Raw genomic sequence first — 23,409 nt, forward strand, 5'->3', positions numbered from 1 at the left:
TAGAAGAAGGTCCTTGTCTCTTTATCTTCTGCTTCCTGGCTCGTTGGAGATCTCCGTGTGTCTTGGCTTCTATCTCATCCCATCTCTGCTCACTTGCTTGCTTGTTTAAACTCTTTCATATCTCAAAAGAGATTGACACTAATCATGCCTCATTAACATAAGGAAGACAACCTATTTCCAAATGGAATTATAAGCACCAGCATGTTGTTGTCATTAGATGTTGTCCAGTTGGCTTCCACTCATTGTGACCCTGTGTGCAAGAGAATGAAACACTGGCTATCCTCAAAATACTTGCTGTGCCTGAGCCCACTGTTGGAGCTACTGTGTCAATCCATCTTATTGACGATCTTCCCCTTCTTTCATTGACTCTCCACTTTACCAAACGTGGTATCCTTCTCCAGGGACTAGTCCCTTCTGACAGCATGTCTAAAGTATGTGAGATGAAGTCTGGCCATTCTCACTTCTAAGGAGTGTTCAGGTTGTACTTCTTCCCAGACAGATTTGTTTGTTCTTCTGGCAGTCCACAGTATTTTCAGTATCCTTTGCCAATACCACAATTCAAATACATCCATTCTTTTTTGCTCTTCCTTATTCATTGTCCAGCTTTCACAGTGATATGAGGCTATTGAAAATACCATGATGTGGGTGAGGTGCACCTTAATCTTGGAAGTGACAGCTTTGCTCTTTAACACTTTAAAGAGTTCTTTTGAAGCAGATTGGACCAGTACAATACATTGTCTGATTTCTTGACTGCCTTTTCCATGGGTGTTGATTGTGGATCCAAGTAAAATGAAAACGCTGACAACTTCCATTTTTTCTCCATTCGTTGTAATGTTGCTTATTGGTCCACTTGTAACCAGTCGTATGGACCAATAAGCAAAGCATAAGCTTAGAGATTAAGATTTACAACACATATTTTTGGGGACACGTTCAATCCATAACAGGAAGGTTAGTCTGAAATCAAGTTACTTCCTCATTGCTGGATGATAAATGCTCATCTAAAAAGGTTACTTTATTTTAACTTAACACAAATCAGTATTTGAAAGAATTTTAGCCAGTATGACAAGGTAATAAATGTGAGAATGAATTGTGAGACACTTTTGGTCAATCTTGAGACAGGTGGTGTTGCTTGAGTACCTGCTGACTAAGTCAGCTTCCATAAAATGTTCACCTTTCTGTTGTTTTTGACATTATAATGGTTCTTCAGGAAGTAGTGGTGGTATTGGTCTTAACACTATCTTAACAGTATATTTAAGCACTGAGCCTCTGTGATAATTGATGACTGTCTCTACTTAATGGTCTTATTATATTTATGCCTGCTTACTACTAAAAGTCAGTATATGTTCCATATGTTTTTCTGTTAACTTGATGGAAACTGTAGTTAGAGTATAGACACTGTTTCTTTTTTTTTCCAGATTGACCCCCTCTTTTCTTTTTTTACTGAAGATCCATACTGATCCTGCAGCATTCTAAGGCACACAGACTATCAATTTGCAACTGGTATAGAAGGCTGTTTCAGAGGAATTCAGTAAATGTTTATTGACCATCCCTTGGGAGAAGATGGAGATAAGGATGAGGAGAAGATGTAGGAGACAGCCCCGTCCTATAGAAGCATAGGATCAAGGAAGGGGATGACAGAAGTGTGCATCACCTCCATAAGGTGGAACATGACAGCCATTGGAAAGGTGCAAATGTAGTTAGGGAAAGAAAAGTGTATCTTGTTGGTAAAATCTGGAAAGGTTTTATATAAGAAGTGACATTTGAGCTGGCTTGTGATAGATGTGTAAGATTTGTGCTTTTCTGGGGGATGAGAGACATACCACATTAGAAACCACATGACAAATGTGGGAGTTGAACTAATGCAGAATGTCTTGTACTTGTCAAATCTGGTTGAGTAATGCTAAGTTTGTTGGGACTGTATCGTAAAGGGTCCTATGCCAGGATTAACTCATTTGGAAAACAGTGATCAGTTATCAGAGGTGTCATATAGGAGACATACCTTATGTTTCATATGCTGGCAGTTTCCTAATGGTTGGATTCTAGTGGGAGAAGCAGGAAGCTGTGACTGAGCAGCCTTTTGTTGTTTTTTATGTTTGCCTTTCTTTAGGTGAACTTGTGGCAATCCTTCAGTTTTCTTGGGAGAAAATCAATTTAATTTTAAATAATTAAATATTCTATGTATCCGTTTATTGACTATTTACCATCCTTTCATGTGGCCGATGTGTAGTAAGATGCCAAGGACAATACCTACCTTCAAGGTATTTTGAGGAGCAGATTTTGGTAAAGGCATTACAGAAGAGGAAGTTCTTCAGCTGTATCTTTTTTAGGACATGGAAGAATTGTTTGAGTGAGTGACCAACCAGGAAGAGGGAGTTCCAGGCAGAGGAAATGGCAAGTAAGGCATCCCCATGACATAGCATAGGTGTACGTGAAAGCATGGCACAGTAGGGGGTCTCCAAGCTATCAGAAGGACTAAAACTATCAAAGGGCCAAAGAGACAGCTGAGGTTACTGAGGTACAGCCAGATTGTAGAGAGGTCCTTGTAGACCACATAGGGAACTAGACATTGTATCTTGAAGGCAATGTAAAGCTATGGAATTATTTTAAATAACCACAGGAAAAATAATCAGTTTAGTTTTAGATGGGAAGTAAATGGAAAAAAGAGAAGTGGGAAGGAGTTCCCACAGTCCAAGTGAACCCTAAGTCAGCCTATAAGTTAGAGATACAGAGCAGGCAGAGTAAAAAGATACACAAAACTTTAGTAGTTTAGTTATATACTGCTTAAAATTAGGACCTCATGTTGTTATCTACTGCTAGCTTCTGCCCTGGAGGTAGAGGAATCTGCTTGAGAAGGTAAATGCTCCAAAGGTGGCTGGGAGAAGGAAGCAGTGTGAGAGCAAGAGGTATGTCAAGTCCATGCCTTTCCCAAAGAATGCCTTGGCTTACAGATTTTTTTTTTTTTTAAGCCAATAGCCCAGTGATAGCCTAAGTGTCTTGTGCTTTAGATACATGAAATTTGTTTTCTATTTATTCTAATAGAATAAATACTCTTCTGCCAGCCTCTGCTAGGTAAGTTTTATTCTTTCTTAGGTGAGTGAGTGCTCTAGACTGTAGGCTATGATTAGAGAGGACAGAATACCTCATTAACCCATCCCTTCCCATCACAAAGAATACTGACTTAACTGACCTTTACCCCTTTGCAGTCTATATACAAGGGTTGGGTGCACTGGAAGAAAAGAGAAGAAATAGAAAGATGCTGGGATGTTAATATGAGAGATGTGGCTTTTGTTGTTGGCCGTATGACTCATTCTTGAGAGATAATGTGAAGACTCTGTGAATGACTTTTCTTCTTCCTTGGGTGGATGGCTTTTTGAGTTCTACTTGATGAATTCACTTTCTCTACCATTTTTGTTGATATGCCGACACATAGAACTAATACTGACCTGAGGGATACCCCTTAACTGCAGGACTGGTTGCCTGTTGTCTTGAAAACTCACCTTCTGCTTCTAATAGAGCAGCCTGAACCTATGGGATGGGCTAGCAGGCCCTCAGAGGGAAGTTGGTGGTTATAAAGCTTGGGGTGTTATTTTCCAGTGCGCTCAGTATGGTGTTTCTCTGGTGAGAAGGATAAGCTTTATGTGTGTTCCCAGCAAGCAAAGATGATTGTAATCAAATTTTAGGTTTCAGCTAGTACTGAAACAACGTGTTCTTAGGAGCAGAGTTGGTTTCTAGTAGAATGCGTCGTTACCAACTATTTATCTTCCATGATCTTAAGAAAACTATTTTCACATTATTTTTTTTTCTTTGACTGACATTTTAATGTCTGTTGTACATAGGATCACTGTGAGTCGGAGCTGACTCAATGGCACCTAAAAGCAACAACATTTTAATGTTGATTCAACCACAAAGAAGCCTTCTTCACAATACTATTTACCTCTTACCAGTCACTTTTTCCTTTCAGATATTATCAGATGCAACACAGCCTCTAGAAAGCCAGAATTTTTCTCCAGTGGTGCGAGACGTAAGTTATCAAAAAAGTTTCCTTCCATGAATGTACTTGGTCTACCAACATCCTCATTCCCTCCTTGCCCTTCCTCTTTTTCTCCGCTTATCTCTCTTTTTTATCTGTCACTCTGTCTCCTCTCTATCAGTTTGTGAGCCCATGTTTGTTGGTTTAACCTGTGATGACTAAAGAAATGTCTTGTGTCATATATATTTAGGCAGTGATCACATCCAACGGTGTATTGCCTGATAAGTATAAATATATCCAGAAACTCCGGGAGAACAGGTAAGGATTGTTCAAATCTTCTCGTTTTATGCATTTATTCTTATGTTGGATTTGAAAAGTTTGTTTAGTGGGAGTGGGAGTCATCAGTTCTTGATATTAAGTTTATGAAGTGTGAAAATTTTGATAATGTGGAGCTATGTTCTGTAAACGTAGGAAAACCAAACTAAGTGACAGGCTGAAACCAATGGGCATTGTTGCTCTTTGATCAGCAGTATGTGTGTGTTGTAGGTAAAAGGAGGTAGGAAAATTTTACACTAATATTTATTTGTATTCATTTATAATTAATGAAAAGTGTCATGGCCTAAAGTTCCTGAGAACAGAGTCTGGTTAATTTCCTCACACCAGGTTATTTCCTTAGTTACAAGGTGGTAAGATAATCAGGATATGATTAAAAAGACATTTAAGGAGAACCATCCATATTCAAGATAAAATGTGCTGAACACTGATGGGCTTATAAAGATGAGGAAGACTTAGTGCCTGTCTTAGAGGTCATAGTTTATGAGAAAGACAGAGAGTTATCTTTCAGGAAAGTGCAAGCTCTAACAGACTAGCTGCTTAAGTCTACATATAACTCAGGGCATTTGTGATTTCAAAGTTATGGTTCCATCTGTTCTCAAGTGACCCTAAAAAATAAACAACAAGATAATTTCTAATGTGGATAGTCATAATCTCTTCATCAGATTGTTGTGAGCAATAAATAAGGTTTTAGATGTAAAGCTCCTACCATGATTTTCAATCATATCTCCTGGAAGGATAGAGGGTGATACCAAGTTCATCAGTTAAGAATGAGCCAAGCAGTAGTCCAGCATCTGCACCACACTGGTGGTATCAGGAATTCATAAAAGTCTGCAGACTTATATCTCAGAGATGTGAGTCTGTTGTTCTTATCACCCAAACACAAAAAACTTAATGAAGAATGTTGACATATGGAACACCTGTTGAGGTTATGATTGTTTTGTTAGATGCTGATGCCCCAGTTTCAACTCCTAGTGACCCTACATGTGACAGGAAAAAACACTGCCTGCTCCTGTGCCATCCTCACCATCTTTGCCATCCTTGAGCCTGTCGTCGCAGCCACTGTGCCAATCCATCTTGTTGAGGGTCTTCCTCTTTTTCACTGACCATCTACTTTAGCCAGCATATTACCCTTCTCCAGAGACTGGTCCCTTCTGACAACATGACCAAAGTATGAGAGACCGAGTGTGGCCATTCTTGCTTCTAAGAAGCATTCTGGCTGTACTTCCTCCAAGGTAGATTTGTTCATTTTTCTAGCAGTCCATAGAACATTTAATATTCAATTCAAACACATCAGTTCTTCTGCAGTCTTCCTTATTCATTGTCCAGCTCTCACATGCATATGAGGCTATTAAAAATACCATGGCTTGGGTCAGGCAAGTCTTGGTCTTCAAAGTGCGATCTTTGTTCTTAAACACTTTAAAGAAGTGTTTTACAGATTTGCCCAGGGAAGTACATCATTTAATTTCTTGACTGCTGCTTCCATAGGCATTGATTGTGAATCCAAGTAAAATGAAATCCTTGACAACTTCAGTCTTTTCTCCATTTATCATAGTTGCATTGTAAATAATTAGACAATCACTATGTCCAGTTGTGAAGATTTTTGTTTTCTTTATGTTGAGGTGTAATCCATACTGAAGGCTGTAGTCTCTGATCTTCATCAGAAAGTGCTTCAAGTCTTCTTCACTTTCAGCAAGCAAGGTTATATCATCTGTATATCTCAGGTAGTTAATGAGTCTTCCTCCAATCCTGAGGCCATGTTCCTCTTCATATAGTCCAGTTTCCCAGATTATTTGCTCAGCATACAGATTGAATAAGTATGGTGAAATGATATAACCCTGACACACACCTTTTCTAATTTTAAACCATTCAGTATCCCCTTGTTCTGTTCAAACAATTGCCTCTTGGTCTATGTACAGGTTCCTCATGAACACAATTAGTTATTGTTGTTAGCAATGAGGAAAGAAATACTTCAATGCCTAGGTTTTAGTTTGGTTTTTAGGAAGCTAGCTTTTGTTATTTTAAAAAATTTTAAATTATTTCCTCCTTCCCCTTTTTTATAGAGAACGTGTTCAGTCGCTTACAATGGGCACCAAAAAAAAGGTGTTGGTTCTTGGAACTGGCTATGTATCAGAGCCTGTATTGGAATACCTGTTGAGAGATGGCAATACAGAAATCACAGTAGGTAAATAAGCCTTGCTTTTGGAAAGAAGACAGACAAAAACAATGACAAACCACTGGTGTGGCATTCATATGACTTCATAGTCATTTTAGATGACTATTTGGTTTCTCAGTCTATTTTTGAAGATGTTAAGATGTGTTTAACTATCAGAGTAGTGGATGAATATCTAAAAAAATGACTTTTTAAATTCTTGAAATAGCTTCTGATATGAAGAATCAAATTGAACAGTTAAATAAGAAATACAATATTAATCCAGTTTGTGTGGATATTGATCAACAGCAAGAGAAGTTGGCTTCCTTGGTGGCTGCACAGGATCTTGTCATTAGGTAGGTGTCCGGCAAGAAATGAATCCCATATTTTCTTTGGTTGTTGTTACTATTTTTCTCCTTCTCTTCCCTCTCCTCTTCTCCTCTTCTATTCTTTCTCTTCAAGTACATTTTAAATTGAAGTATATATGCAGAAGTACGCACAAATCATAAGTGAATAGCTTGATGAGTTTCCACCAAGTGAACATATTGTATAATCAACACCAAACTTGAGAAGCAGAATATTAATATTACCCCAGAAGCTCTACTTGTGGTCCCTCCTCATCACTAATACCCCTTGCCGAAGGGTGAGCACTATCCTGGCTTTTAACACATAGGTTAGTTTTTGGCTTCTTTCAAATTTTGTGTAATTGGAACCATTCGTTATATCCTTGATAATATCTACCTTCCCATATTGTGATTATGAGTCATGCGTGTTATCTGTAAATGTTTATTCATTCTTGTTCCTGTATGTATTCCATTTGTTTGGATATACCATCATTTATGTATTCATTCGACTGTTCCTGTATATTTAGTTGTTTTCAATTTTAACTCTTTATGAATGTGCTTCTATGAACATTTTAGTACATGTGTTTTGGTAAACATATATATCCATTTCTGTTGGATGTGTACGTAGAAGTGGAATTGGTGGGGTGTAACATTTGTGTGTCATCCATTACAAAAAAGAACAAAACCAAAACCAAATTCACTGCTGTCGAGTCGGATCCAACTCGTAGCAACCCTTCCTTGGGTTTCCAAGGCAGTCTTCCTTCTGAGGAGTGGCTGGTGGGTTTGAACTGCCAGCCTTCTGGTTAGCAGTCAAATGCCTCAGGTACTATGCCACCAGAGCTGTTTAATCCTTGTAGACTTATAAAGCTTAAGTGAAAATGACCAGAGTTTCTCTAACTTTATGACCATTTAAGTTTTTCATAGGGACAAATCTTGAAATACAGTGTTTATTACTAACCTCTGTCATTGAGTTGATTCTGACTCATAGCCACTTTATAGGACAGAGTAGACCTTCCTCGTAGGATTTCCAAGACTGTAAATCTTCACAGAAGTTACTGTGTCATCTTTCTCCCATGGAGTAGCTGGTGGGTTCAAACCAGCAGCCTTTTGGTTAGCAGCTGAATGCTTTAACTACAGCACTGCCAGCACTCCTTTGTGTTTATTATTATCTAATAAAAATTCAGATCAGATTTCTAGGTACAGAGCTATTTATGGTTCACCCTATAATTAAACTAAAGAGCTCTGGTGGTGTGATGCCTCAAGTATTTGACTGCTAACCAGAAGGTTGGCAGTTCAAACCCACCAGCTGCTTCGTGAAAGGAAGATGGGACAATCTACTTCCATAAAGATTTACTGCCTCAGCAACCCAAAGATGGTCGCTGAGATAACAAAATGATGAGAATAGTCATTTATCCTTAGAATACATTTATTTTCCAAGGTAGGAGAAAGAAGTGTACCTGCTCACTCATAATGATTGTTTGTAATCATTTTCATAGTGAGATCAGATTCAAATTATATCTTTGAAGGAAGTTCTAACAGGCTTAGAAAAATAGATACAATGAAAAGTAAACCTAATAACATGTGGAAATTTTTATTTTATCTCTTGATCTCTTTAAATATACGCTCACCTTACACACTTAATGTTTACTCAATTTGCACAATTTGATGTATGTTAAGTTTTGTTCAGCAAAAATTTACTAATGACCAATGGATCTTGACTGACAGTGATATGGCTATGAAAATAAGTCTTGAATCAAAGTCAATGCCCCAGTCCTAACTGAGTAAAACAAAAATTTTATTTAAAATTTTTTAAAAAAAGAAAGCAACAGCATAAAACATTTATGGAACTGAATCTGAAGCAAAATATGAAAAGATGGTGGACAGAGACAGTAGTCTGTTAATATATGCAAATTTTAACATTTAACAAACTTGTGGCCTTAATAAGATTCAGCATTAGCAAAATTTGTTATGATTTATTTTTTCTCAGTTGATTCAAGTTCTATGCAGAATAGTGCTCATGCCATTACGTGTTGCTATGCTATAATCTTCCTTATATTCGTTATTTCATAAGTTGAAGGAAAAGTACTTTGATGTAAGCACAGTAATAGGAAAAGAATTTCAAAATAAGCAAAGATGTTTCACCAAATTTTTCAGAATAACTAACATGTCAAATCTTCATATAGATTTAGTTTTTTAATTTTAGTTTTTAATGATATAAAACAAGTTGCAATTACAAGGAAATAATTGATTTTGATAAGTTACTTTGACAATTCAATTTGTATTTTGTGTATATTTTTCATAAGTAGCTTTTCTGACATTTTCAAGCATTTGCATTAATAGGGTTGGAGTGAAAAACTTCAGTGACTGTGTTCCATTGTTGTTGTTGTTGTTATGTGCCGTCGAGTCAGACCTGACTCATAGCGACCCCTCCTTGGGTTTCTGAGGCAGTATCACTACGGAAGTAGATTGACCCATCTTCCTCCCGAGGAGTGGCTGGTGGGTTTGAACTTCCAGCCTTCTGGTTAGCAATCAAGTGCCTTAGGCACTATGCTACCAGAGCTCCTGTGTTCCATTGAGTAGTTACTATATCAAATATGGAAAGAAGAATCAAGAACTCCCATATCTTTGTTCCACAATTCCATCAATCAAAGCCCTATCATTCTAGTTCTCAGTATATTATTAAGTTATTGCTGAGAATGCCAAGCCTTTTAAATATTATTAGATCTTGGCAAAATTTTGATATGCCAAGTTTTCAGTGCAGGAAATGTGATAAAAAAAATTCCACTTGACCTTTAAAATGGTGGCATTGTATATTTTATATTACTACTTTATTCTGACAAAGAGTTTTGTGAGTATTTTGTTTAACGACTGTTCAAGGGCTACCAAGTCTGTAATTCTTCTTCTTCTTTTATTAAAAAAAGCCAAACACAAAGATGGAGAATTTTTCTAGGAGCTTTTGATACTGCAGACTATATACACAATTTTATTCTATATAACATTAACTCTAAGTGGCATTACTCTAGTCTATTGACTTGAGGAATAAGTGTCTGTGAGATGCTTTTTTTTAAAAAAAAAAATGAAATAGAGAAAATCTGAATTATTCACAATGAATTTGACATGTACAGTAGCACAATGTGATGCTCTTTATAAGTTTATGTTTATATATTTTTGGTACTGTGTAGACTGCGTCACCAACTTAAATGACGCTGTGCAATTAACACGCTGTTTTAGTATTCCCTGAATAGACTATGGTTATGCTCATTAATATCAATATTTATAGAAATTGTTTTTGTGAGTGTGATTGTGTCATCGCAGCACCAATTTAAAATACCAAAGCCAGCTATTTAGGAAACCAATCAAAGCTGGATATTATTTCAACCCAGCTTCACTTTTTTCCTCACCCTATACATTTTTAGCCATTTTGACAACCTCTCTACCGGTTAATACTGTTAAAGCCTTTGCCTTTCTCTGGCCCTTTCCAGACTCTACTTTCTGATGTTAACACATGATCCACGTTGTCCCTCCTGGTGGCCATTTAAAGACATGGAGGTTTTAGTCTTTTAGAAGGAGACCCAAGTTAGAAAAAATGTAAAAATATATGGAAGAATGGAGTAAATCCCATTATTAAACAGTAAATTCCATTAAATGTTATAAAGAAGTCATTGGATGTATACAGAGAAGGAGATGTTGCTTTGGGGGAATCTGGGGAAGTTTCTTGGAGGAGATACATTCTCAGGGATCGCTTAACGGAGAATATGATAGCTCCCTTGGTTCACATATATGGGATATGAAGGAGATTAAAAAACAAAAAAGCGAAAAACCAAACTCACTGCCATCAAGTCAATTTAACTCACGGTGACCCCTCCTTAGGTTTCCGAGGTGGTATCTCCATGGGAGTAGATTGCCCAATTTTCCTTCCAAGAGTGGTTGGTGGGTTTGAATCCCCCCCTTTGGTTAGCAGTCAGTGCCTTAGGCACTATGCCATCAGAGTTTAGGAGAGAAAAATAGAAAGTTTAGGTGAGGTAAAGTTGTATTGAGGAGGGCTTTAAATGTGGTAAACTCCACAAGGAGTCATTGATCATTCCTGAGAAAAGAATTTCATCAGAGCAGTGCCTTAGGACAAAGCTCTGGTACATTTCAAAGTATGTTGGAGGTAGAGTTGAAAAGAAAGTTGCTGATTAATTTCTTCCTCTGTTTAAGCTTGTTGCCTTATGTATTGCATCCTCTTGTGGCCAAGGCATGCATTGCAAGCAAAGTTAACATGGTCACGGCAAGCTATATTACACCAGCGCTAAAAGAATTGGAAAAGAGGTATGTTTCAGTCTTTTTCAACCATATAAGTGGCCCCATAGCATTGTTTTTATTTATATTCAATGGTTCCTTCTTCTTTTCATCTGTGGCAGTGTGGAAGATGCTGGCATCACAGTCATTGGTGAATTGGGATTGGACCCTGGCCTTGATCATATGCTGGCAATGGAAACAATAGATAAGGCTAAAGAAGTTGGAGCCACGGTGAGCCAGAGGTCTATTTAGGAAAATAGTAAATGGTCCTGGTTATTGTCTATATAAAATATTCTTTCTGTAGTTTTGAATAAAGATGTTGCTATACTCTAATTCATACAATGACTAGACATTTCAGATAAAATTCTATAACTCTAGAATTATGGTCAAATAAGGTCCAAGTCTTAGTGGCCATTGTTTAGAGAAATAGATGTTATGACAGTATTTTGGTTTAATAATAAAAGATTTTAGGCTTCCTTGGAGATTCTGTAATAAGATTTATATTTTAAAAGTGGGCGTAATTCTTTGAAATCTTATCCATCTATTGGTGTACAAAGTATATTTTGCACATAAGCAGAAATGATAAACGTGATGATATAGATGAAATACTTCAATTTCTTTGAAATTTTATAATTTGAATACAAAAGTCAGTAGGAATTGACCAAATAGAATTGACCTAACAGTTGGATTTTAACTGAATAAAATGTTACTCTCAGTATCTAGAGGCTTTCCATGAATAAATACTCATTTTATATGTGAATATATATGTATATATATATATATGTCTATATATACTTATATTCATTTGTGAATTAATCAAATAGTATATGAAATCAATCTCCTTGAGTGGATTCAGATTCATAGCACCCCTACTGGATTTCCAACTGTAAATCTCTACAGAAACAGACTGCCTCTTCTTTCTTCCATGGAACAGCTGGTGGGTTCAAACCGCTGACTTTTGGTTAGCAGAGCTCCTTAAAATGGTATACAGGGAGGTATTTTTGAAAACCTTGTTAAGTGTAGGAGAGGAAAAAGTAGCACATTAACTTCATTCATGTCATTACACTCATAATTAGTTACTAGATACATTACTCTTCCTAACATTGTTTCTTTCATTTACAGATTGAATCTTACATTTCCTACTGTGGTGGAATTCCAGCCCCGGAACATTCCAACAATCCGCTGAGATACAAATTTAGCTGGAGTCCAGTGGGTGTTCTGATGAACATCATGCAGCCTGCCACCTATCTACTCAATGGAAAGGTGAAGGAATATCATTAGAGTTCTAGAGATACAAACTGCAATCACTGCTAAGGAAGTACACATTTTTCCCTGATGCCAAGGCCCTTTAATGGTTACACAGCCTGGCTTACAGTAACTTCTCCTCCAGAATTTCCCTGTATGTTTTCTCTACCATTTAGAATGACCCTCACCAACCCCAGCAAAGGGTGTACTCTTTCTTTGCCTTCTTTTGAGTTGTTTCTGAAACTTGAAATTCAAGTCAGAATTGACTAGACAGCAGCTAACAGCAAAGTATATAAAGACTAGTCAGCTTTCTAATTATTTCTTCTTGACAAACATTTGCTGAGTACATACTATTTGCGGGGCTTTGGGCAAGGCAGAAAAGGATGCAACATTTAATGAAGTTCTTGACCTCAGAGAACTCACAGCTGGATGGGGGATGGCTCTTGGAATGAAGAGTTTTGTGGTCAGGGAAAGAAGGTAAAATACCTTCCTTAGCTGCTGTGGCCCACTTCCTTGCTATGTAACAGAGCATAACAGCTCCTGAATTTAGTATTTTCATCATTTAACAATAAGGAAACTCTGACACAGAGGAAATATCCAAGGGCACTCAGCCAGGATTCCAACCCAGATCTAAATAACCCCAATTCATTGCTGTCAAGTTGGTTCCAACTCATAGTGACCCTGAAGGACAGAGCAGAACTGCCCGATAGGGTTGCCATGGCTGTAAATCTTTATGGAAGCAGACTGCCAATTCTTTCTCCTACAAAGCATCTGATGGGTTTGAACCACCACCATTTGGTTAGCAGCCAAGTGCTTAACTCCGTGCCACCAGGATTCCTTTTTCTTCAAAAACTTTTCTTTCCCCTAAGATGCCTATGATGAGAGGACTGCAGCTGTCATCTTACTCATGGCAGGAAAGACAGGCACTGGGATAAATCGTTCTAACCCAATGTGAGAAATTCCAAAGCATGCTACAGTGCCACAGTAATACAGATGACAGGACAATTGCTTTGGCCCTGGTGAGGAGGTGAGGGAAAGGAAAATCAGCAGAGAAGTGAAGATGATCTGATCCTTGAAGAATTAGAAGGTGCCAGCCAGCCAGGGAGCTTGCCACTGTGCCGGCGACTGTGCTGTCTGAGCTACCTAGGGCTGTTGTAACAAAATGTATAATGAGAGGGCTTTAAAAAGCAGGAGTTTACCATCTTACAGTTTGGAGGCTAGAAGTCCAAATGCAGGACTGACAGGATTAGATTGTTTCTTTCCCTGTGGCTCTAGGGTAAGATCCTTGTCTCTTAGATTCTGTAGCCCTGGGAGTTTCTTGTCTTGTAGCTTATCTTCTCTTGGCATGTCCTCCTCCCTTCTCTAATATGATTTCATTAACACAACAAAAGAAAAACCTGTTCTCAAACAGGGTCACACTCACAGGTACAGGGGAACTTCGGCAACTTTTTTGGGCACACAGTGTATAACATATGCTAAGCACTGACTTCATTTGATTCTTACAACAACCCTATCAGACTTATTAGGGAGACAACAAGCTCAGGAAGGTTAGGTACCTTAGCCACAGTTAAAGAGATTGTAAGTGGTAGAGCCACTATAGAGATCACATCTGTCTAATGTCATAATTTATGCTCTTAAAATAAAACAAACAAACAAAAAACCAGACTAGTGGCCGTTGAGGAGCTCTGGTAGCATAGTGCCTAAGGCACTTGACTGCTCACCAGAAGGCTGGCGGTTCAAACCCACCAGCCACTCCTCAGAAGGAAGGTTGGGCAATCCTACTTCCGTAGTGATACTGCCTTGGAAACCCAAGGAGGGGTCGCTATGAGTCGGGCCCGACTCCACGGCAAACAACAACAACAACAACAACAAAGTGGCCGTTGAGTTGATTCTGACTCATGGCAACCACAGTGAAGACTCATGTTTGGGAAATAGTGTGACTAGACTGAGCAGTAGGAATGCTTGAGAGTGGAAGGAGGGGACATTGGCAATATGGCTGGGTGTGAAAGCTGGTTGTATCGTGCTATGAACTCTGGTATTTGTTTGGTAGGTGTTGTTGTTGTTGTTGTTATGTGCCATCGAGTCGGCCACGACTCATAGCGACCCCTCCTTGGGTTTCCCAGGCAGTATCACTACGGAAGTAGGATTGCCCAACCTTCCTTCCGAGGAGTGTTTGGTAGGTACTAGGTACTTATTAGGAGTCCTGGTGGTACAACGGTTAAGCACTCGGCAGCTAACTGAATAGGTGCAGGTTGTATTCACCAGCAGTCAGTGGGAGAAAAGATCTAATGACCTGCTTCTGTAAAGATTACAGCTTAGGAATCTCTCGGGGGTAATTCTACTCTGTCCTATAGGGTTGCTATGAGTTGGAACCAACTCCAAGGCAAACAACAGGTATTTATTTGGTAGGTAATACCAAATAAATAGAAAACTCCACAGTATGCTGTGACCACAGCTATCTCTTCTAGCCTCATTGCCAACCTCCCTCTTTTCCCCTCTCAAGTATTCCTGATGCTTAATCTAGTCATGCTACTACCTGGTGATGCCATGGTAATGCGCTGGGCTGTTAACCAAAAGGTCGGCGTTTTTCCATAGAAGTAAAAAGTCTGGCAAACTGCTACTATAAAGATATACAGCCCTGGAAACCACACAGGGCAATTCTACTCTCTCCTGTAGGGTCAGTATGAGTCAGAATCTACTTGATGGCATACAAAAGCAACAGTAAACCAACAAGGAGTAAGGATTGCCTTGGGTGAAGTGATTGAGGCACCTGAGGTGTAGAATTTAAAGAGACAGCCACTCTCAGGGTGATTAGACTTGTGTCTTACTTAAAAAAGATTATTCTGGGAGCCATATCATAAACTCTCAATGTAGCTGTGAATCTGAATATATGTCATGTACAAAGGACTAACTAACTAACTCACTGCTGTTGAGTCAGATCTGACTCATAGCGACCCCTCCTTGGGTTTCTGAGGCAGTATCATTACAGAAGTAGATTGCCCTATACAAAGGACTAAGGTGAAACAATTTCTTAAGAAACAAGGTGGATGTTATTATCATATTAGCCAATATCTTTTGCACCTACAATCTAGAGAGTGTCTTGCAGGCTTGGCTGTATGTTGGAATCACCAGGGAAGTATAAAAAGTTCTGGTGCCTAGGCCCCAACCCCAGAGAGTCTGATTTGATGGGCCTAGGGTTTGCCTGGGCTTTGGGAGTTTTCAGAAGTCCCCAGGTAATTTTATGTGCAGTGGAGTTTGAGAACCCCTGAGTCAGTGATGAGAGACCTGCAGCTACACTTACCGCACCACTAAACACACAGGTTGACGCTGGGAAGGTGCAGTCCACGTTTCAGGATATGAAGCAGGACCCCTGAGTTCTGGTTTAAGTGCTGCATCCCTCACAGTGTCACCGAAGGCCAGGCAATTAATGTCCCCTAGGCTTTAGTGGCCTCTTGTGTAATGTGAGCACCAGTGTTGCATCATTTTTCTAATCTGACCCATGAAAGTTTAGGCCAGAAACTCAACACACATTCCCATGCTACAGCCTGGCTTCTGTTGCATCTCAGCAGCCTTTGACCTTCAGACCCAGCCTAAGTTCAATATAAACTAACATATGCATCCAGGAAAAATTCCTGCTTCAGTTTGGGCAAGGTGCTTGTTTCCAGGAGACCATAAAAATGAAAGATAATAACAATGAAGGGGTGAGCAGAGTGCAGCCAATGCAACAGCACCAGCAAGAGATTTGATGCTAGTGGGCCTGACTTCGTGCTCCAGCTCTGCTGTTACTAATGCTAGCATTACTATGAGTAGCTACTAATGAGTAGTGTTGTTGTTGTTGTTGTGTGCCGTCGAGTTGGACCTGACTCATAGCGACCCCTCCTTGGGTTTCCGAGGCAGTATCACTACTGAAGTAGATTGCCCCATCTTTGTTCCAAGGAGTGGCTGGTGGGTTTGAACCGCCAGCCTTCTGGTTAGCAGTCAAGTACCTTAGTCACTACGCTACCAGTAGCATTAGGGAGGTTGTAATCTAAGTGAGTAGCATTAGGGAGGTTGTAATGTGAGTGATCTCAATGAGCTACACCACAAGAAGCCTGCAAGGCACTTAGATTACAACCTCCCTAATGAGTGGGACCCACCAGCCACTCGTCAGAAGGAAGGTTGGGCAATCTACTTCCACAGTGATTCCACCTGGGAAACCTAAAGAGGGGTCGCTATGAGTCGGGGCCGACTCGATGGCACATAACAACAACAGTGAGCAGCATGGTGAGCATATCATGAGCTTCCAGCAAATATTAGCAACATGCAGAAATTATTGGTGGTAAGACTTCAGGAAAAGCAAGAGGTTCTTTTCAGGCAGCAGCTATTATATTTGTTGACTTTGGAGTTTTTCCCTTTTATCTTGAACTCCTTTTGTAAAAGGAATGATTTTTGCATCTCCCTGACACCGTGGAGGACACCAGACAAAGCATAGTGCTTTTCTTTGCTAGAATGATAACTTTCTTCAAGGTCCTGCTCAAGTTTCCTCTTGTGAATGAAGCCTTCCTAACCACTCATGATTCTCTTCTCTGCACTCCCACACTTCAGTTGTCTATGTCTAAGCAATTTCCAGGTGCTGTCTTATTCATTCAGTAATTCAAGTGCATCAGTCTGTCTCCCAAGGCAGGTTGTTAAACTTCTTAAAAGCACTCTGGTATTCATGTGCCTCCTCCCATTTGCTACCATCACCCTTCACCAGGAAGCGGGCCTTCAGTGATTCCCAGAATCTTCAAGGAGCTGCCAGGTGACCTCTCTGGCTTCTGCTTAAAGTGGAAGGCTTTAACTTTTCCAGCCGATAAGCACTGACGAATGGATTAAGACATGCCTCATGGCCCTACATCCTTGCAGTAGTTTTCAACCATTGGTACTAGTTCTAAGGAGTCCTGGTGGTGCAGTGGTTGAAACACTCAGGTGCTAACTAAAAGGTTGACAGTTCGAACCCATCAGCCTCTCTGAGGGAGAAAGATATGGCAGTCTGCTTCCATAGAGATTTACAGCCTTGGAAATCCTATGGAGTAACTCCACAGTTCTGTAGTCAGAATTGACTTGATGGCAGTGGGTTTGGTTTAGTTGGTATTGGTTCTAACTTCTAACTACAAAGTTGATTTCTGACAAGTCTAATTTCTCTTCCATACCTTGGAAGAAACAATGTGGTCTTCTCTCAGTTCCATTCTTTCCAATGGTGGTGGAATATTTTGTGACATAGGTGGCATCTGAGATTGATGTGGCAAAGCTACAGCCACACCCTAGCACTCCTTCAGCCTCCTCGCCCAAACTACTCCAGCTAAGCATGCTATCTGTGTACAAAGCATGCAAATGCAATAGACTAGGCAAACCCAGCTTCAAGATAAGTTATCTAGCTCTCCGCCCATTGCTTGTTTCCCCTGACTGCACCACCTGTTGTTGTTGTTATGTGCCGTCCAGTCGCCCAGACTCATAGTGACTCCTCCTTGGGTTTCCGAGGCAGTATCACTACGGAAGTAGGACTGCCCAAGCTTCCTTCGGAGGAGTGGCTGGTGGACTGCACCACCTAGCCATCTATTTTTAGAAAATCAAGAGTTGCTGCTGCTCTCCTGGTTCCTGCAGACATTCTTAGTGCAGTTTTCAGGTGCATCACTGGTGGCATAATCTCACAGGCTGTACTTTGTCACTGTTGTTATTTCTGGGTGTCGTCAAATTGATTCTCGACTCATAGAGACCCCATGCGACAGATAGAACTGCCTCATAGGGTTTTCTAGGCTATCATCTCTATGGGAGCACATCCCAGGACCTTCTCTCACGGAACCACTGGGTGGATTCAAACTGCCAGCCTTTCAGTTAGCAGCTGAGCGTTTAACCGTTACGCTACCAGGGCTGCTTAGTTTGTCACCATCCCTCTCGAAATATTGCTCCATAACAAGCAGAAGGAAGGGAGCAGTCTGATGTAGGGGGAACCTAGTGATTGGAGCCAGACAGGCACGATTTACTTGTGCCTCTGGGTGGCTCAGCTTCAGTTCTGCCTCTGTAAAATGGGTCATAGAATGGATTAAAGGTAATATATATAAGGCATTCCTAGCACATTCCCATGTTAGATTTCTTCCTGTTTAGCTATGGAGCTTCTTATGATTATTTTGAATATTGGCTCCCAAACATGTGACTATGATTCTCAACTCTTGGGAGCCAGGTATGAGGGTGGGTGGGGAGAAGACAGTAGCACTTTAGAGCAGCTTCCAGCAGCGGTGGATAGGAGCCAGTCTTTCTGCAGGGAGTGGGTCTTGGATGTGAGCCTTGTTGGGGCAGAGAAAAAAAAACCTATATTCTCTGAAAAATAGATTAAATATGTCTTTCAGTTTTCATCCAAAGCGCTAATAAAATATTAAACAAGACAGGTCTTAATACTGAACCCTGTGGTATGCCACTTAGAAATACAAATCTGAGTTGACATCAAATGATAGTGACTATCCAGTACTATTGGGGTCAGATATCTTATTCAGATGAAGTCCCCTGAGTCAATCTAAGGTACTTTGATAGCTCCTTCATGTGGTCTGTTTTGGTGCAGCTTTCTCCAAACGAATCCTTACCATTCAGCTCCCATTTCCCTATTTTCTTTCCAAAGGTCTCACAACAGACTTATGAACCAGCTGGTTAATTTCTGGTTAGTTAAGTGCCAGAATTTTGTGGTGTTTACTGAAATTTTGTTTCTGAAAATTTCCTGGCTTTCAAATAAGCAAAATTTTAGCATTGCCATAAGTTATAGAAGTGAGGTGAGTGTGGAAACCATAGTGGTCAACATTTGCCTCCTCAGGTTTTTAAAAAATGTTTTAATTTAAATCCTGGTTGAAGCAATCTGCTTTCAAGAAATAGTGTAGAACGTTTACGGTGAAGTCTAGAAGAATTTCACAAGAAAATTAAGTGAAAAGCACTTCTCTGTTCTTTCAGATTCCCTGGGAACCTTAGATGGTGCTTGGCACTCTGTGAAATGATCCTATTAACCCAAAGGACTCAGCCAGGCCTGGTACTGCAGTCAGTGTAGCCCTTCTCCTTCGGGGCTTGAGCCACAAATAAATTAATTTCCGTTCTCTTACTGAGGACGAGCTGTGGTGGCACAGTGGTTAAAGCATTCGGCTTTGAACCAAAAGGTTGGTGGTTTTAACCAGTCAGCCACTCTGTGGGAGAAAGGTGAGGCAATCTGCTTCCATAAAGATTTGTAGCCTTGGAAGTTACAGGGCAGTTCTCTGTCCCATAGGGTCTCTTTGAGCTGTAACCTACTTGATGGCAGTGGGTTTTGGTTTTGGTTTCCACTGAAGCTTATGAAGAACCCATCCACAAATGACCTGTAGGAATCATTACATTTAGCCCAAGTTTCCTTCAGACGAAGTCCCCTGAGTCCGTCTAAGGTAGCTTGATAGCTCCTTCACGTGGTCTTATATAGTGCAGCTTTAGAGACATGGCCAGAAGTGTTTCCAGAGGTGCTGTTGTTGCTGTGCCCTGTCCAGGGATCCCAGCACATAGTGACCCCATGTGACAGAGTAGAACTGCCTCATAGGGCTTCTTGGCTGTAGTCTTTATGGAAGCAGACTACACATCTTTCTCTTATGGAGTAGCTGACTTTTCTGTCAGCAGATGGCCACTTAACTACCGCACCACCAGGCTCCTTCTTCAGTAAGGTGCAACTGAGACAAAATCCAGTTCCACCAGCACCCCAGCCCATATTCTAGCCCTGATTTTTTAACTCCAAGGTGCTTTTCATTATCTCAAGGGCTAACAAAAAAGCACACCAACTAAGAGAAAATTCAGTCCTTTAATGAAAACTGAAGAAAAATACTTCCCTGCGTTTGAGATGTGTGTGTGTGATGGAGGAAGGGATGTTAAAAAAAAAAAGGATGTGGGTAAGAGAAATGGGAGAAAAAAAAGCTTGGAATCATCGGCGGTAAGATCAGGGGTAACATGCTCATTTGAATATGTTTATGGTATTGTCCCCATGAGAGGATTCTCCTGTTGTCTGCAACCTACGGCTGTAGGTGTACTAGTCTAGGCGGTGAGCAACTGACAATCTGTCTAACACAGTTCTTGGCACTTGCTAGACATTTGGTAAATTTTTTTTTCAGTAAGCTATAAGAATTACATCTTTCTCATCAATTTCATAGGCAGTCCACAATAAGTGTAATTCCTGGCATGTAGGAGATGCTCAATAAATGCTAGCTATGTGAGTGAAATGTACAAGACTGGTGCCTGATATGGCACTGGGAAGGGGACGGGGGCAGAAAGAAGAAAAGAGGAGTTAGAATCTTGCCGTTGCTGTTGGAGCAGAGAAGCCATTTGAATGAGTGTCTGTTGCTCTGAGTTATTATTTAAAACAATGAGAAACCCTAGTGGGCCATCATTCAGTTCCATTTGATCCAGAGGCAAGAAAAAATTGATCCCAATTTTCCAAGCAGGGTTACATTTGCAGGTACAGGGCATAGGACTTCAGCACAACTTTCTGGAAAGCCCAGTTCCACCCACAACACCCCTCTGTGCTTTTGCAACGCTCTTCAGGTGGTGGACGTTGCAGGCGGACTCTCCTTTCTCGATACTGTGACTTCCATGGATTTTTTCCCAGGACTAAATTTGGAAGGCTACCCCAACAGAGACAGCACAAAATACGCTGAGATTTACGGCATTTCATCTGCTCATACTTTGTTGCGGGGGACACTGAGATATAAGGTAAGTAGTTGCATTTTTTGAGCAATTATATTTTCCGCTTTGATGTACGTGACATGTACACAGAGGTTTTCTTACTAGCCAAAGCAGTTAAGATGATAAGCCAAGCTGGAGCCTGTTTTGGCAGGTTTCTTTGATTGGATGTATTAGAGATTAAAAAGGACAAGCAAAAAGGGAATTTATTGACTCATGAGGAGTAGGGGGCACGTAAAGAGACAACTTTGTGTTTATCAGGCATTGAGGACAAGTGACCTCACCAGAAAGAGGCCTGGTGGCACAGTGGCTAAGCACTCGGTTGCGAACCACAAAGTCGGCAGTTTGAATCCACTTCCTGTGCCATGGGTTTGAACCCAGATGTAGCAGTCTGTGTCCAGAAAGATTACAGACTTGGAAACCCTGTGGAGTGGTTCTGCTCTGTAACTCAAGGTTGCCTAGAGTCAGAATCAGCTCAACGGCAATGAGTTCAGACCTCCCAGGACTCCATTGCTTTTCCCTTCTTGACTCTACTTTCACATACTGGCCTCAATCTCAAGCCTTCTAGGTTCAAGTCCAGTAGGAATGAAAAAGAACATCTTCCTCGTAGCAAAAAAGATCATTTTTCTCCTGTTAGTGGGGACTGATTCCTGAAGTCAGAGGGATAAAATGTGCTGATTGGCTTTGGCTCTATTACATGTTCCTAGAGCTGAAGGTAGAGTCAGCCTTACTGGGTACAGTAACTGACCAGGGGCTTTGGGAGAGGAGCAGGGCAGGAGGGCCTCCTCTAGAGCCAATCTGCAATTTTGTTTCTACAAAAGGGAGAGCAGATTCTAGGAGCATAAATTGTAAATGTCCTTGTAAATGTCCGTGCACATTCATCAATCACAAAAAAGCTGATACAAATATGGCCAGATAAGACAAGCAGCATACCTCAACTGTGCAACTGGGATTTCGATCTGGGCCTTGTAAGATTTCCTGGTTAGGGCCAGAAAGAGCATTTGTCTTGTGTGCGTTACTCAGATTCCCGAGTTACCATTTTTCTGGAGGGTATAAGGCACATGGACCTATTTGTGATAACCCTTCCTTTCCTCTGTGTGTTCTCCCCTCGTCTTATCTTTTACTGGCTGTTCCCGCTGTCTGGAACTTTCTGTGCCCCGATGGCTGCATCAGTCTTTCCCTTCCTTCAGGCCTTTGTTCTCAGGGAGGCCCGCCCCTGCCGTGTTATTTAAAGTATCAAGTTGTTGTTGGCTGTCGTCAAGTCGGCCCCCCACTCATGGCGACTGACTGCACAATGGGCTGAAGCTCCGCCGGGTCCTGCACCCTCCCTGTGACCCTGTGGCCCTGGGGCCCTGTGGCCCTGGGGCGGGTTGCCGATGGCACTGCTGTGATCCGTGGGGCTCTCAGTGCCTGACCTTCTTCTATAGACCCCCAGGCCTTTCTTCCTACCCACTATTTTAGCCCTCCTGCTTTCCTCACAGGAAGCGGACTCCTGTGACCCTTCCCTCACCCCTTTGCTCTCTGAGGGCAGTGCTGGAATTGGTGGCTGGAATGCTGCCAACGGGGCAGGGACGAAGCATATACGTACCTATCCATCTCCCTGCTTTCTATACCTACAGTCTAGCCCCAGAATCGACAAATAATTGCAGTTTGTGTTAAGTGCCAGAAACCAAACCAAACCAAACCTGTTGCCACTGAGTCAATTCTGGCTCATAGTGGTGCAGCGATAAAGCACTCAGCTGCTAACTGAAAAGCCTGGTGGTTTGAACCCAGCAGCCTCTCCCCAGAAGAACAAGGTGGGTCTGCTTCCATGAAGATGACAGCCTTGGACTCTTTACGAGAAAGTTCTCCTCTTTCCTATGGGGTTGCTATGAGTATGAATAAGTGCTACAAGTATGAACAAAATGCTACTGCTACAGTGCAGGGACAAGGGAGTGCCCACTTGCCTAGGGGCTCAGAAGGCATGCTGAGCTGGGTCTTAAGGGAACAGTAAGCACTTCATAGGAGAAAAGGGTGGCCAACTTGTTCAAGCCCAGGAGCAGCCTGTCCAGAGACCCGGCATGTTTGCGGAATGGTGAGTGGAGAGGATGATGATTGGTGACTCAGGCTGTATGGATTTTATATAACTTACCAAAGACCTCATTGTCCTGTCAGCAATGAAGGACACATGAAGAATTTTTACCAGAGTGGTGACATGATCACACCTACATTTTAGAAAAATGTCTCCAATTCCTATATGAATTAGGAGTCCCCAGATGGGGCAAATGGTTAACATGCTGAGCTGCTAACCAAAGGGTTGGAAGTTCTAGTCCACTCAGAGGCTCCTTGGAAGAAAGATCTGGCAATCTATTTCCAAAAAATCAGTTATGGCAAACCCTGTGAAATACAGTTCC

At 40.9% G+C, this 23,409-nt stretch overlaps 1 protein-coding gene across 1 annotated transcript in view; it reads left to right on the top strand.

The window, feature by feature from the left end:
• The window catches only part of AASS (aminoadipate-semialdehyde synthase), a 53,361-nt gene that overhangs the window by 22,909 nt on the left and 7,043 nt on the right, over positions 1-23,409 (top strand). The window contains exons 11-18 of the mRNA XM_007952807.2: positions 3,962-4,021; positions 4,221-4,288; positions 6,367-6,488; positions 6,685-6,811; positions 11,000-11,110; positions 11,203-11,311; positions 12,203-12,343; positions 20,879-21,046. Of these exons, the coding sequence (XP_007950998.1) occupies positions 3,962-4,021; positions 4,221-4,288; positions 6,367-6,488; positions 6,685-6,811; positions 11,000-11,110; positions 11,203-11,311; positions 12,203-12,343; positions 20,879-21,046 (906 nt within the window). The remainder of the gene's footprint in view (positions 1-3,961; positions 4,022-4,220; positions 4,289-6,366; positions 6,489-6,684; positions 6,812-10,999; positions 11,111-11,202; positions 11,312-12,202; positions 12,344-20,878; positions 21,047-23,409) is intronic.

This window comes from Orycteropus afer, unplaced genomic scaffold (genome assembly GCF_000298275.1).
Source record: "Orycteropus afer afer isolate SDZICR_OR568_19922 unplaced genomic scaffold, OryAfe1.0 scaffold00359, whole genome shotgun sequence".
Classification (NCBI taxonomy): Eukaryota; Metazoa; Chordata; class Mammalia; order Tubulidentata; family Orycteropodidae; genus Orycteropus; species Orycteropus afer.